The 15515-nt window shown below is 33.0% G+C and overlaps 1 protein-coding gene across 1 annotated transcript in view; it reads right to left on the bottom strand.

Moving 5' to 3' along the window:
• Positions 1-15515, bottom strand: part of SEMA3C (semaphorin 3C) — a 158943-nt gene that overhangs the window by 43943 nt on the left and 99485 nt on the right. Inside the window, exons 7-11 of the mRNA XM_079150557.1 lie at positions 13919-14038; positions 12377-12519; positions 11055-11169; positions 9194-9263; positions 7032-7176 (exon numbers count right to left, since the gene is read on the bottom strand). Coding sequence (XP_079006683.1) covers positions 7032-7176; positions 9194-9263; positions 11055-11169; positions 12377-12519; positions 13919-14038 — 593 coding nt within the window. The remainder of the gene's footprint in view (positions 1-7031; positions 7177-9193; positions 9264-11054; positions 11170-12376; positions 12520-13918; positions 14039-15515) is intronic.

Below are 15515 nucleotides of genomic sequence, written 5' to 3'. Positions count from 1 at the left end.
TTACCATCAGACCTATAAGAATAGTGGTAACAACAGATATTTGACAAAGAGTAGTTGAGTGAGTGGACTATATGATTCATTATATCTAACCTACAATTTTGGTATAAGGGCTGCATGCAACAGATTTTCAACTCTAGCCAGGAGAGGAGAGATTCAGAGCATCAATTTCAAAGGGGCAGACAGAAAGCAGTAATGAGATCTAAAAACAGACTGCTGGACAGCTTCAGCAGTCCTGGAAAGGAACCCTGACAAGGGCTTCTGAGGAGAAGCTTCCTAAATGTAACATCACCTAAGGCCAAACTTATGAGTAGACTGGGAGTGCTGAAACTTGAAACATAAACTCCCTCCTAATTATGAGCTGTTAAGTAGTATGAGCATTGTTGTTCAATATAATATTTTAACTTACATAAACATTATTTACCTAACTGTATTAAATGGCAATATCTCTACTTACAGAAACAAAACCATTTGACATATTTTTCTTGAAATGCATAGTTACTCCTGTTGTTTTCACTTACCTTCATAGAGGCTTGGAGTAAAAGGGGAGTAAGAAAGCAAGCTTCCTGATCAATAGCAATAGGCACAACATCAGTAGTAAATTGCAGGATATCATGGGGGCTGTTACCAACTGGACAGTTATACTTGAGTCAAAGGTGGCTATGGTTCCTCATGCCCAGCTACTACTCCTATGCAGGAACATAAGCCTAGTGCTGCCAGGTTTTGTCAGAAGACAGAAATGCAGAATTTTGTATGAAATTTGCCAAATCTTTAATTGTTGACTCAGTTAAAAAGTAAAACAATTTTGGGGTTCAAACACAATATGGCAGCCTCTTGGTTGAACCCTTGCCACAGCTATCCAATGGCATTAGTTCTTTTGTGTCAGTGTTGCCACACAGACTTGCATTTTCAAATATATCATCAGATTACTAGTATGATCTCACTTCATTTAGACAATATCAGCATGATACAATTTGCAGAATAACTTGACTAGTTAGAATTACTAGAACTTTCTTTAGGATCAGTAAATATAGTTCCCTTTTTGGACGAAAGGCTCAGGGAGCAATTGAAATGGCTTAATGAAGAAGAGATAATGACCCAACTAACAAAACTAAGGTTTATGCTCCTTATTCCATTATCTGGAAGTCATATTTTTTTAAGGAAAAGAATTATATTTAAATATACATATTTATAAATTCCCCACAATGAAGGGCAAAATGAGGACAAAAGAATATAATAAGAGGTTGTTCTAAGCTGGTAGCTGTGCTCCATAATTCTGTAAAGTATGGAATTATGGGTAACTTCTACCCTTATTCTTCACACCAAGCGGAAAAAGAGAAATACATTGCTCACTGAATGAAAACATGGAAAGAACAATGCATGGGCAATTTAAACAGTTCCAGACCTTCATAAAACACCACTAATTATGGCTTGCTAGGCTGAGACATCTCCTTAAATATTTGCAAAGCATTCTCATTTGTAAGTTCCAGAACGATCCAAAGTTAGCATATATTACTAGGCAATTTTGATCATTTCAGTTAGTACAGATTGGTGTATGAAGAGCATATTAAATTATTGGTACCTAGTTTCTGCCCTTTACTCAAAGATAATTGAAATTCATTTGCAAATTATGTTAAGGTTGCTTAAAACCACAGTTCTATAATAAGGTAAACCAAATAAATCAAATCACTTCAGTGACTCTGCATTCATTTGAATACCTTCCCCCCACATTTGAGACTTTTGTTGTATATTCACAATGAATTTCTCCCTTAGGAACAAATGTCTCCTAAGATGAATTTATTCTTATATTTACAAAAGAATTATTTTGATAGTAATTATTTCTTCCATTAATTCATGCATAAACTTTGCAGATAAGATGTAAAATGATGTATACAAATGCCAATAAGAACAAAAACAGATTACCCTTTGTTGGCTCTACCTGCCTGGTGAGTTGACTCAGTGTAACACTCCCAAGTACAAATCAGATGTGATAAAATTTTCCCCTCATCTTGTAATAAAGTAAAAAACATGTGTTGAAACCTCCAGTTAATGTAACATCCATAGGCTATCATAAAATAAAACCCTTTGTCCATTAATTAGGCTGGTATCTCATTCTCCAGAAGGTTTATTTTGCTCTGCAAACAGCCATTAAACAATTTTGGTTAAACTGTTCCTTTAAGTGTTTGCTTTTCTTCAGTCCTTCTATCTTTCTGTTTGTCAGCAGTGGTAAGAACCACTTTTCTGAGTAGAGACGTTTTAAGTGTTCTTAAAGTGTTAGATGAAATGCTAGGAATAATCATTTTAAGGAAGTATCAACCAACTTTTTTCCTGTACTCCTGTGCCTTCTGATTCTCCACAATGTTCTCCTATCCTCATATCTATTATAAAAGTTATCAAATGATATAGTTACATACTAACAAACATGTGTGGTTATTCTCTGTACATCTTCTATTCAAAAAGATATTTGGAGTTGGGTGCAGTGACACCCACCTGCAATCCCAGTGGCTCGGGAGGCTGAGACAGGAGGATTGTGATTTCCAAGCCAGTCTCAGCAACGGCGAGGTGCTAAGCAACTCAGTGAGACCCTGTCTCTAAATAAAATACAAAGTAGGCTGGGGATGTGACTCAGTGGTTGAGTGTTCCTGAGTTCAATCACTGGTACCCACCCCCCCAAAAAAAAAAATAGTATTTGGATGCGCCCAGTAGGTGACAGAAGAGTAAGAAATTGCTGCTGCTTTCTAGACAAATTCTCTAGTAAGGAAGATGGACATATTCAAAGCAAAACAACTAAGAAATAGAGTAATAGTATGAGACAAATAGAAAATTAGGTACAGAGCTTAGTCCAGGATCAATTGTTGTATATACTTAAGAGTCAATATTTTTTAAATGAACTTAGAACAGTGGAGAACTTCAGGCTGCCAGGATCAGTGCAGAAGCTTAGAGATGAGAAAACAAAGGTTGAAGTATTTAAGGAACTGCATGAAATTCCTGGGGCACTTAAGCAGATGGTTCTGCTACACTTATAAATACATATTAAAATTGAACACTTTTATTAGGTTCTGCTTTAACAGGATATGCAGTATATACAAAAACTATCTTCTGCAGAAGGTTTAAACACGTTGCAACAGAATAAAGTAATATGTAAGCTGGGCCAGAGAGAGAGCCTGCAGTCTTTGGCTGCCCTTTGTAACATACCAAAGGTGTCTTGTTTCTTCCACAAACTTGAATTACTTATGGAAAAACATTGTGACACAATTGGCAGGCTTCCTCCTACTGACTTGAGCTTGCTGGTTGGGCCTTTGCTAACACCACTATCAGCCCTGCTTTAAAAGAAGCACCTACAGGGAGCATTAGAATGAGGGTATAGGATTTCTGCCAGTGTCATTTCTCTAAGAACACAGTCATATGTTTATGGCGTTGACCTGGCAACCAGACTACTGTGTAGGGAAATAAAGTACCATGATCATAGTCCACCGTTCACTGGGAGGACTTCAGAGGCAACATTCTTAACCCAAGAGGAGAGGGAATGCTTGGGGCACTTGGCTGCAGGTCCTCTGGCTACATGAGCAGGAAGCCCAGGGAAGAGACAAACACTGGCCACTCTGAGTCAGAGAGCTGACTTCATGTTTTGCTCTGTGAAGGGTGGAGGGACCAGGTCTTGAGGGAAGGATGCTTTTCCAGGAGGAATGCCAGAGGTCACTCCTCCACCCTGCCTTTTTTTATTCCCTCAGGATCACTCATCTGACAATTTTTTGATTTAAAGGAGCTGTTCTGGTCTCAACACCAGATGTAAGAAACCACATTATAGAAATATGTCTTGCATACTGACTACTCCCTTTTTCATGGAGTCTGTTCCAGATGTGTGTCACTAAGCCCTGCTTATTCTACACTGCTTTAGAATGGAGAACTAAAAAAAAAAAAAAAAAAAAAAAAAAAAAGTGTTAGCAGAATTTTCTAATTTAGCAATGGTTTATTTTCTTTTACTAAAAAGGTCTGATCTAGTCACACATTATGTGGAATACTTGCTTCCAGACAAGAGTGGTTTTCTCATTATGAATCTCAGAGCACTAGTCTTATAGTAAGGTAGCTTTTAAGTTGCCATGTGGGTGAAGAGCCTGATTAGGGGTGGGACCAGAAATGGCTTTTCTTCAGGAAAACAAACAAGCAAAAAACAAAACAAAATAAAACAAAAAAACCCTGATGTGTATAGCATTTGCCAGTTTCCATGGTGTAAATGTTCCCATCAAATTGTCACTGTGAAGCTGGGCACTACTGTGCATGCCTGTAATCCCAATAATTTGGGAGGCTAAGGCAGGAGGATCATGAGTTCAAAGCCAGCCTGGACAATTTAGTGAGACCCTGTCTCAAAATTTGAAAACTATAAAAATGACTGGGGATATAGCTTAATGGGAAAAATGCTGCTAGAATCAATCCCCAGTGCTGCAAAGGACAAAATTAAAACTCAAGTTACTACTGTGATGTTCTTAATGGAGAAGAGATGCAGGTAAGGTAAGATACATAACATAATCTGTTCTTCATAGTGAGTACAAGATGTCTCCAGAACTCTTTAAAGGAAGACCTGAGGCCTCAAACCCTAATTGAACCAGCATAGCCATCTTCTGTCTGTTTTGTTGGTTTGTTGGTGGGTTTCTCTAAAGGTTTTTGGTTTTTGGTTTTTGTTGTTTGCTGTTGTTGTTGTGTTGTTGGTTTTGGTGGAGGGGATACAATTTTGTTGAGCTTATAAAACAGTTGTTCCTTTACTAATCCCATATAGACATTGTTCAAAAGAGTCGTTGTTTGTTTGTTTCCAGTGCTATAGATTGAACCCAGGGCCTCACATATGCTGGGCAAACTCTCTACCACTGAGTCACATCCCCAACCTCTAAATATGTTTCATGTGTTTGTGTTATTTCCTTGTTTAACGGTAACTTTCCTACCTTAGGAACTTACCATCCATCAACAAAACTTCTAGAAGCATTTGATCAAGAAAATAACCCCTCCCTCCCCTCCCTTGAAGTAAAGATCAAAGGGATGGGAGAGGACAGAGGCATAAACAATTGAGAATTGTTTGAATTCATAAATTTGAAAACTTTTTTATTATTAAGGAAAAGCACAGACATTTGTCTACTTTCTAAAAATAAAGGTTTCTCTGATCATAAAAAAGAGAAAGTATATACAGTAACAATGATTTCTTAAATTGTTTGTACTAAGATGAAGCTATGAGTAAGTCAACTACAAAAAATTGATTTGTCCTTGAGAATACCATCAGTGAGTCCTCGGAAATACATGAAATAAATGGAATAATGGGAGCCTTTGAATTGTAATGGAATTTGGAAGCTGCTCAGCTTCTTTCCCCTACTCTTTTCTTTCATCATCTTTATTTCATCCAACCCCCAACTTGAGGCTACCTCAGTTCTTTCTTTTCCTTGTATTATATAAAATATGTAAATGTTTTTATTCACCTTCTTTTGAGCTGTGAGCATCAAGGAGAGACAATTTAAAAGGATATTGTGAATACTGAGATCTGATGCTTCCAATGTGGCTGTGACTTTTAAACTTGTAATGTTTTCAGGAATAAGCAGCAATTCCCATAATTTTCCCAAAGTTAATTAAAAGTTAATTACTCTACATAAAATACATAGCAATGATTTTTCTTTGCGATGCTAGCCAGGGAATCAAACTCAAGTTTCTTAATTTTAAATAGTTTCATAAAAATAATATTTCCTATTGAAAAGGAAAAGCTGACATTGGGATAATAAAACAATGAGGAAAAAAAGGGAGTAAGCAATCCATTACAGACATAGTGAAACCCTGTCTATAAATAAAATACGAAGTGGGGTTAGGGATGCGGCTCAGTATTTGAGTGCCCCTGAGTTCAATTTGTGGTCCCAAAACAAAACACCAAGTACACTCTAATAACGTTAAAATCCAGTGAATCAATAAAGAGTAAAAACTATGCGGGATTAATACCTGAAAGAATATCAGCAAAGGGAACTACAAGTTAAATTAAAAAAGAAAAAAATTATTGACATAATAGTATGCTAGGTATCTATTTTGATGTTTATCATAAAACTTCTTTAAATCTTCCCCATCTTATAATTTATGATCTTATTTTAAGAAATGCAGAAATATTGGAAGATTATATTTCTCTTGAAGGTCAACTGAAAAACATCTCTCACATGATATTCTATGTGACATTTTAGAAGAGAGAGACACTAATTGATATTCTGGAAAGCAGCATAATTATAAACCAGATAAAAAAGAAAAAGTACAATTTTTTTAACTGGAGTCCCAGAAAAAAGTTCAAATCTGATCTGCTAATGCACTCACTGTATCGCAGTTGAAAAAATTAGTCTTAAATGTATCCCTTAGTATTATTAATATTGCATGATACAGAAATATCTACATGCTTCAAAACAGGTGATTTCTTATTAGAAAATTGAATATGGTTAAAAAGTTCTAATTCGCATATTATTTTATACTATAAACATTTTATAACATATAAAATAATAACTTCACCTCTATTGTAATCATTTGCTCACACTTACCAATCATTTTCTTTAAGAAACATACAGTTCATAATTTTTAATTAAACACATGCCTGAAACTTGCATTATCTCTATTATCTCCAAATTAATTCTCATATGGTATTCCTCATTAAAACAGATGAGATTTCTTAATAAATTGTTGTGAAAAATCAATTACCATTCAAAGTCTTAGGTTTCCACTGAAAAGTTACCACCTTCAAAGTTACAGTTACTAGGCCATTATTATTACAAAAATTTTTCCCTGTATGACTTGCATATTTTGGAATCTTGATGAGATTTTGTTAGTAATAACACTTAGAAAAATACATACAGCATTCTGTCATATATGACATATGAATAAAGTCCCAAGTCAGGGAACTCTTGAGCTGAAAAATTATAATGAGCATACCTAGGTCTATACTTATATTTAGTATACATCAACATGATACTCAGATCTTGTTTATTTTTTTAATGTATGATAACAGAGAAACTTTCCTGGATACTTACAGTTCCAGGGCGAGGGTATGGAATTCTCCCCTGATAGGAAATCAGCTGATGATTGGGTCCTTCTTTGTGGGCAAAAGGCCCATTAAACACAGTCTGTATATCAGATAAATGATACACACACACTGCTGAACCTTTAAAAACTGAGCTGAAGAAGAAAATAAAACAGAAAGGGTTCATGTTATTTTTAAAATGTATTATAATTTGAAAAAATGGTAAAGTTTATGATAAAAGTTTGAGATAATTCATCATGGAAAAATTGAATGCTATGGTACACATGTATAAAGTTGAAAAATTACTGTTTTGAAATAAGGCATTGATACATAAAGCATTAAAATGTTCAATTTATCATGGAACTAATAGACATTGATAAGTTACAGAAAAGTTCTCAATGTTTCTGAAAAATAGGATAAACAAATTCTAACTAGTTTATTTTAGCAAGCACCAAAAATGTACTGATGATTTTATTTAAAAATATTAATGTAAATTATTATTTAAATGTGATAGTGTTCTCACATGTTATCCTGAATAGTAGTTGAAAAAGTCTAAGTGGTCATTATTTACACTTTCCCTGCTATTCACCTACAAAAAAGGGGGATCTAAGAAAGATTCCTTAAATTTTCTTTAGCCAATAAAAAATCTCCTAAAGTATTTGAAACCTTACTATGGCAGACTGATTGAAACCAACACTTCTCTGACTCACATATTCATTTCAAATTAGATGCCTAGTGGAAAAGGTATTGTGATGAAAATAAACAAGATACATCATTAATCGTTCCCTGATAAGTGGACGATGATATATAATGGGGGTGGGGGGGAAGAGGGGTGAGAGAAGAATGGAGGAACTTTAGATTGGGAGAGGGAGGAGGGGGCAGGGGTATGAGAGATGGTGGAATGAGACAGACATTACTATCCTATCTATGTGCATGTATGATTACATGAACGGTATGAATCTACACTGTGTACAACCATAGAAACGAAATGTTGTACCCCATTTGTGTACAATGAATCAAAATGCAGTCTGTAAAAATAATCAAATGTAAAATAAGTAAAATAAAATAAGTAAAAAAATAGTCTAAAGGGATAATTTTGAATTATTCAATATTGAGCTATTGAGTGTTGGGAAACATAATAACTAGGAAAATGTTTGTAGTCTAAAATTTCTTAAGAATTTGGTTATTGTTTTCTTTGTTTAGTTCTTATTTAGTTCTTTGCTAGAATAGGAGTTAAGTACACCCTGAAGGACATCTTTTTTGGACATCTTATGAGGTGAACATATATGACTTAAAATCAATATTCTTGCAATTTTCTTTTCCTTTGAATAGCTAATGGCAGTTTACAATTATACCATACTATAAACCACTTAGAAAAGAATGCTAAAACCTTTAGATCTTTGTTTTGTACTTGATTTCTGATAAAAAGGACCGCACACATCCTGTATTGCCTAAGTAGTCACAGCTGGAGTATAGGCTGAATTCAAAGTAACATTCCTAGTTGAAAGTTAATAAAAGGCAATATGTGTAGGAAAGAGCAAGGAACTGCCTTAAAATATATAATAACTGGTATTGGCATCCCAAAGAACCTAGGAAACATTAAATCTATTTGAAAATACATAAAATTTTGTTATATTACCATAAAAACTGGTTCCATTTTTGTTAGTTTCTAAATATTTGTTACTAGATTGTTGGAGAAGTGAAAACTATTTTGATAGAAATGACACATTTCCCCCAAATTTACTGAAGTTGAATTGGATACAAAAAAACTGCACAAAATTAATGCATACAATTTGGTGATTCTGGGCACATGCCAACACCATGGCCACCATCCAGATAAGAAACATCCACCGCTAAAAGTCTTACTGGAATTGTGAGTGTTGAGATTATTTTCTCAATATTATATACTTCATTTCTACAGTGTCATTCATGTTTTCATTTCTTTGAGAAAATAGCTTGTGATTATTACAAATACTCCATACAAACTATTCTGAAAATATTTGTTCAGATTAAACACACTTTGGTAATCTGGAAAAAGTAAATAAAATGGGAGGACTGAATTCAAAATGCTATGGAAAAATAAAAGGCAAAGAGAAGAGTGCTTTCATAATAACAATACTATTCAATAAAGTTTACTGTTTAACTCACAAAATGTAATTGTTTAACAATTACCTTGATGTTGTAAAAATGCCATACACTAGTGTTGTCCTTGGATTATCAGTTTCCAGCAGAAACACATCCTCTTTAAAAAGAAATATGTCATTATTTTAAATTTCACAAATATTAATTGCTTTTGTTTAAATTATTTTAAGAAAATAATTTCAACTATGACAAGTACTATTAAGAAAGATATTCCTGGATCATTGTTATAATTTGGAGACAAATGAATGCTAAGCACATGGTAAATTAAATGTTACACAGACTCTAAAAGGATTTCTGAAGACTGAATATCTCTGTGGAAATTATGCTAATGAAATAATATTAACTGGAAAAAGACACAGTGGTATATAATATAGACTCTGACCATATATACCATAAAACTATATACCAAAATAGAAGGAAAAGATTAACCATGAGTGTTCCTGAGTAGTAAAAGCTACAGAAATTTTTCTGTTGGTTCTTTGCTTCTGTAATTTTCCAAATATTCTTTAATGATTAAATATTATTTTTCTCAATTAAAAATATTACAAATCTTATTTTCTTTTAACCTAGGGTCAGCGGTTAAAAATTATCATAATGATTTTTTAATATAAAATATTATGGTCAATTTGCCTATGATATTTTTATTTAATGAAGAATTCCTGTAAATATAAAACATTTAAAATAAATTAAAGCAAAGACAAAGATGCATACATATCAAAGTACAGTAGTCAATTACAATATGAAATTAGATTTCTGATAGAAAACACCAATTAATAATCAATTGCAATTAAGCCTGGATTTTAATGACAATTTTACAAAAATGATACCTGCTGAGGAATACAAAGACAGATATATTTATTTTAAGTTAATAATAAATTTATAATCTCCTAAGAAACAAATTAATAAGCACTAACCTTTCTAGATGTGACTAAATGCTGACAATGTCTAGCTCTTGTCAAAAGAAAAAGACTGAAGCATAAACATACTTGCAAATAATTTGGGGGGAAATAATGAGTGACTAAGCAAAGTCACAAAATGATACTTACAACATTTTTGTAGAAAATCTGAACAGGAAAACTATTGTTGGCATGGTCAACATAATGACTTTTGAGAAGAACAACTATTTCAGTTTTAAAACTACTAGAATCACTGAATTTTTCTATATGATAATAGAGTTTTATTGTTTATCTCAGAATCTAAGAATAACCAGAACTTACATTTTAGTGGACAAGGCAAAAGAAAGGTCATTTTAAAATGGCAATTAGTAAAACAACACTATGATGTGTACCAAGTTACTTCTATTAAAGAGAACTGCTCCTTGGTAGAAAAGAATCAGAGTGTTTATTCTATTGGTCCTGAAAGTATATACCTCCTCATGCCATGCTGGGAATACTTGGTTTTGGGGTCAACAGCAGAGCTAAGATATGAACACAAATCTAATTTCTACTCTGACATTTTCATTCAAACTTTTTCTGTCCACTGGGCTACAACAGTAAAAATATATATCTGTATTCCTATAAAACTGATCTTAAGTCAGAATATTAGATATTCTAACATGGGAAATACATATTCATTTGCAAAAACCCAAACATATCATTACCTATATAGAAAGTATAGAGGTATACCCCCATGTTTATGCATATACACACATTCATTCATAAATTATGGTAAAGTCAGTAAACTAAATGTTTCAGCAGTGCCCTTGAGTAAACTAGATTGAGAAAGTACTTAAGGAAATTTATGAATGTTATCTACATCATTATTTCAAATTGGCGTGTTATTTATGCTGAAAAGATCCATGGAAGATTCATGCTTTCCTGAAAGGCTATTAAAATATATGAGCCTTACAAGTTCTCCTTCAGAAACATTGTTCAATCTTACACCTAATTACCTAATTCATCGAAGTGTGTTTCTGGGCCATCTTCATCTGTGACTGAACACACCAGCCTTGCTTTTAAGAAGGTGGTCCACTTGTTCACAAGGCTACGCAGTCCACCAGTGTCATTCTGAAACCATTTTGAAACATAATTCAGATTTCTTCAGAAAATAATGAAGTGCATTATAAATTCAACATGGACTCTGATAACTTCAGGATTTATTGTAATCTGAAGAATGGAAATGTTAACCATATTTGTACATTAATAAAGGGAAATAAGATCCATAGTATCTTATAAATAGCTATAGTTTGTCTATAGTCTCTTGTGGAATCTTCTAGAAATTAATAAGTTGGAAGAATAAATAAGTGCCCTGATTTTAACAATGATATATTCATAAAATAGATGTAGAATAAATTATTTTAATTTGCCTTTTCTTAATAATCCACTGTTTTTGAAATGAATAAACATCTTACACAGTGAGGGTTTAAAATTCTGTTATAGTCAGGAGAGTGGATATATCTTTACTACAGATAGTCCCAGATAGTTCTATTTTTCTCTCCTTCACTTTCCTGCACTGTCACTTAGCATTTTTATCAGATGTTTCACTATACACATTTCCCTGACTGAGGCAGCAGGAATGACATTTGGATCATTCACAAAGTTTCTACTGGTGACTTTCTTCCCTGTATCCAGATGCCTTTTACTTCTTCTGGCTTTTCTGTCTCGTTCCAAATGATTGAGAAACACCTGATCCCTGAACAGTAGAATATTGCAATATTTAAAGATAAACTAACACTAGACAAATACTTTTGTGCAAAAGGATGCTAATGAAAAAAATAAATGAATATAAGCCTATAAAATGTCAGTATTAGAGGACACCATGGATTTTTTCAGTGTGATGTATACTATTGATACACAGAACATTTGGTTACTCCGTAATTAGAACAGCATTTTCTCAAGCATTTCTTGATTTTCAGTATTACAGACAGTTCCACAATAACTTTTATTGAGATTCAACTGGATTTTATTCATAAGAATTGTTTTCATTCTCTTGCAGACTATTAAGCTATTTGTTTGAATACCAATGTGTTGAATGGATATGCAAAAATTAGTCAAAACTGTTTATTTCTATAAATTCACAGTCAAAATATTTCTCTGAAGATTTTACTGAAATTGCACATACTTATCTCTTGTGACTGATACAAATAAACCTTATTTTAAAGGTCTTTTCTTGGTATTTTATTTGTAAGGGAGATAATGAAAGCACAAAAATAAACTATTGGAAACTATTTGCATATTTTGAAGTCGTTCTTCAAATTAGAACAATAATACTTACAGGGCAAATTCTAGCAATCATAGAATGAATCTGTTTTGTGCTCCTGTTATTGTCAGTCAGCTTTTCTTTGAAGAAGAAGTATATCTTAGCATCATTTGGATCAGTGCCGTCAGGAATGACATGTGCATCCACAAACATCGGTTCTGGAAAAAAATATAAAGACTGTTCATACTCATCATGAAAATCCATCTACTGTTCTTCCAAGGAGACCACAGGCACATGGTTTCCCCAACTTTGGTATAGAAGAATAATTCAGTGTTCACAGGCAAAAATTTAAAAAAGCAGTATTTGTATTCACTTCAACATAACACATTAGGAATGCATATATACACAGCTGCGATAGCTCAAAGTACTTTTTTCTGTCTGCAATACACTTTAGAAATGCAGCAAATGCAAAACTTCTTTGTGCACCCATGAGATTCAAAAATTGAAAAACTTTTCTTCTACTTATTTTCCAGGTAATATGATGGTTGTTTTATTGAAAAAAAATTTTTCGTTTTTAAAGTGCAGTTTTCAATCTAGTAAACATAAACTCAAACTCATTGAAATAGAATGAGGACTTGGGCATCTAAATTCTGAAAAACACATTTTTTCTTAAAATACAGCAAATGAAATGAAGGAGAAACTTCTGAAGGAAAAAATACAGTCATTTTAAGACATACAGTGTTTCCCTTTTTCAGGAACAAAATAACTTTCAGAATACTCTATTTCCAGTTGTACTGGAGGAATAATTTGAAGAAATAAATGAACAATCAATGCTTTCTTGTGCTATCAGTGAAATAAGATGCTTAACTGTGGTGATTCATGCTTCACTGAACAATGCTAAGTGAAGAGCCAAATTTAGAGTCAGTCAGAAATTTTCCTCAGGCTGAAATGACAAAGGTCTCAGTGGTTTCTTCCTCCTCTAAACAACAGCAACTGATTGGAATCATACAGCAGAATCAAATGTGCATCCTTTTTGATGTGAATTCCATATGACTTCAAGAATTGGAAACAGTTGAACAATGAGAATCACTTATCATATTTCTGATTTCTATGAAATATTAGTCAAATTTAGAATAAAATACATATTGATTTTATAATTTTAGAATATAAACATAAAACAAATAGGAAGAGTTCCTAAATATAACTTATCCATTATATTTAAAGGTCATTAATTTAGAATAATTTTTACATTCAGCTTTATGGAAATATAAGAGCATTAAGATGAAATAAAAAGTACATTTAATTGCAATATGTTACCATTCAATAATTGAAGAAGATGCTTGGGTATTGGCATATATGATGAGTATCACTGTCACTTTTATTTATTCCTATTCCTGTGACAATTATATGATGGTTAATAAGATAAGGAACCAGAATATGAAAGATGGGCAATTTCTTTCATTTACCCTAAATGTTTTAAATGGTAGAGTACAAAATTATGATTACTCATGATATGGCCTAACATGTCAGTTTATAACTATTCTCCTAGGTCCACAGAATTAATCTTAGTTGAAAACAGGATACCAAATAAAAAAAATGCTTAAGACTTTTTCTTACCACTCAACCATTTGGAATTGTGTTGATCAGTTCTGACTGCATTCCTCTTGGTTAAACTTCGAAAAATAGCAGCATCTGTCCCCATGAAATCTATATACATTCCTGAGAAAAGCTCCTCATCTATGAAAAGGTAAGAAAATGTCAACAGAAACCTAAATTTTTTGAAGTTCTTTTAAAATTCAAGGAGAGTTTATTAGTAGAGCATCCCAAATATTACAGAATGTTTGTAATCGCTAATTGGTTTCAATTGTCCTTGAATTGAAAACTGGTAAGTTTAATCTGTTCTTATTATTGCCTTTATGATTAATGTATGTATATACACACACACACACACACATACATTTTTTAAACTGAACTCTAAAATAACTTTTTCCTGTATAGAAATAAAAATTTCTGTCTTAATCATACTAATTGCATTTTTATATAAAATTATATATAATTGTATCAGAAATGATAGTTTATAAAAATGGCTTGTTTTCTTTTCTTTTTTTTTTTTTTTCTTTTGGGGGGGTATCAGGAATTGAACCCAGGGATGCTTAACCACTGAGCCACATCCCATCCTTTTTCATATTTTATTTAGAGACAGGGTCTCACTAAATGGCTTAGGATCTTGTTAAGTTACTGAGGCTGACTTTAAACTTGGGATCTTCCTGCCTTGACCTCTTGAGTTGCTGGGATTATAGGCGTGAACCACCATGCCAGGCCACTTTCTTTTAGTAAATAAAAATGAAGCAGGAAACTTGATTTCTAATTTTGGCAACCACTAATAAACTGGGAGTGCGGGCTACATCATTTAACACCTCAGTCTATCTTCTCATCAATAAAGTATGAAAACTGGGTTATGCTCTCAAATCCTCCTTGCATATAAAAATTATATGATTTTACCAAATGCATTGAATATAATTGTTTTGTTATTATTATTAATTAATAGCATGGGGTCTATGTTAAAATTATTAAAATAGTATTACTGATTAAAAGATTTATTTGTTGAAAATATATATTTTGATTTATAGGGCTACAAGTTTCCTAGTAAAAATGTACATTTTTCAATTGTAACTCAGTCATTAAAAAGTAGAATTCAGTGAGAAGAAAGTATATTTAAAAATTAAAATTATTTAGTGTTCTTAATGGTCTACTTAGATGTTTGATCTGTATATACATAATGTTCCACATTTAACTTAGTTTTGAAGATCCATATTACTTTTTATCTTAATAAAGAGAAGTCAGCCTTGTACTGGTAAGAAATAAGAAGTAATGTGATCCTTGAGTATAAAACAGTAGCTGAGAATCTATTTTGAAAAGAATCACATTTATCAAGTCTATCCCATGAACTGCCATGCTGTGGTATTCTTTGACTGACATTCTAGGATTACTCTCCTGGCTACCTTTGGCTTGTGGTCATCTGGCAGGACTGGAACATTTGAAGCACTCTAAGCTTACTGTTCAGTAATAAGCAAGACCAGTAGGACAAAGATAGAATGGAGGGTGGAATGTGTGTAATATGTGATCACCAGGTTATGAAATGGACCCCTACCAGTGAACAAGCTGGTGTGGCATGGCTTTTGCTGCCCAGTCTCCTTCCTAGTAGGGGCCCAGA

The sequence above is a fragment of the Sciurus vulgaris genome, assembly GCF_902686455.1.
Source record: "Sciurus vulgaris genome assembly, chromosome: 8".
Lineage (NCBI taxonomy): Eukaryota > Metazoa > Chordata > Mammalia > Rodentia > Sciuridae > Sciurus > Sciurus vulgaris.
The sequence above is the reverse complement of the archived record's forward strand: the minus strand, read 5'-3'. Positions and strand labels throughout refer to the sequence as shown.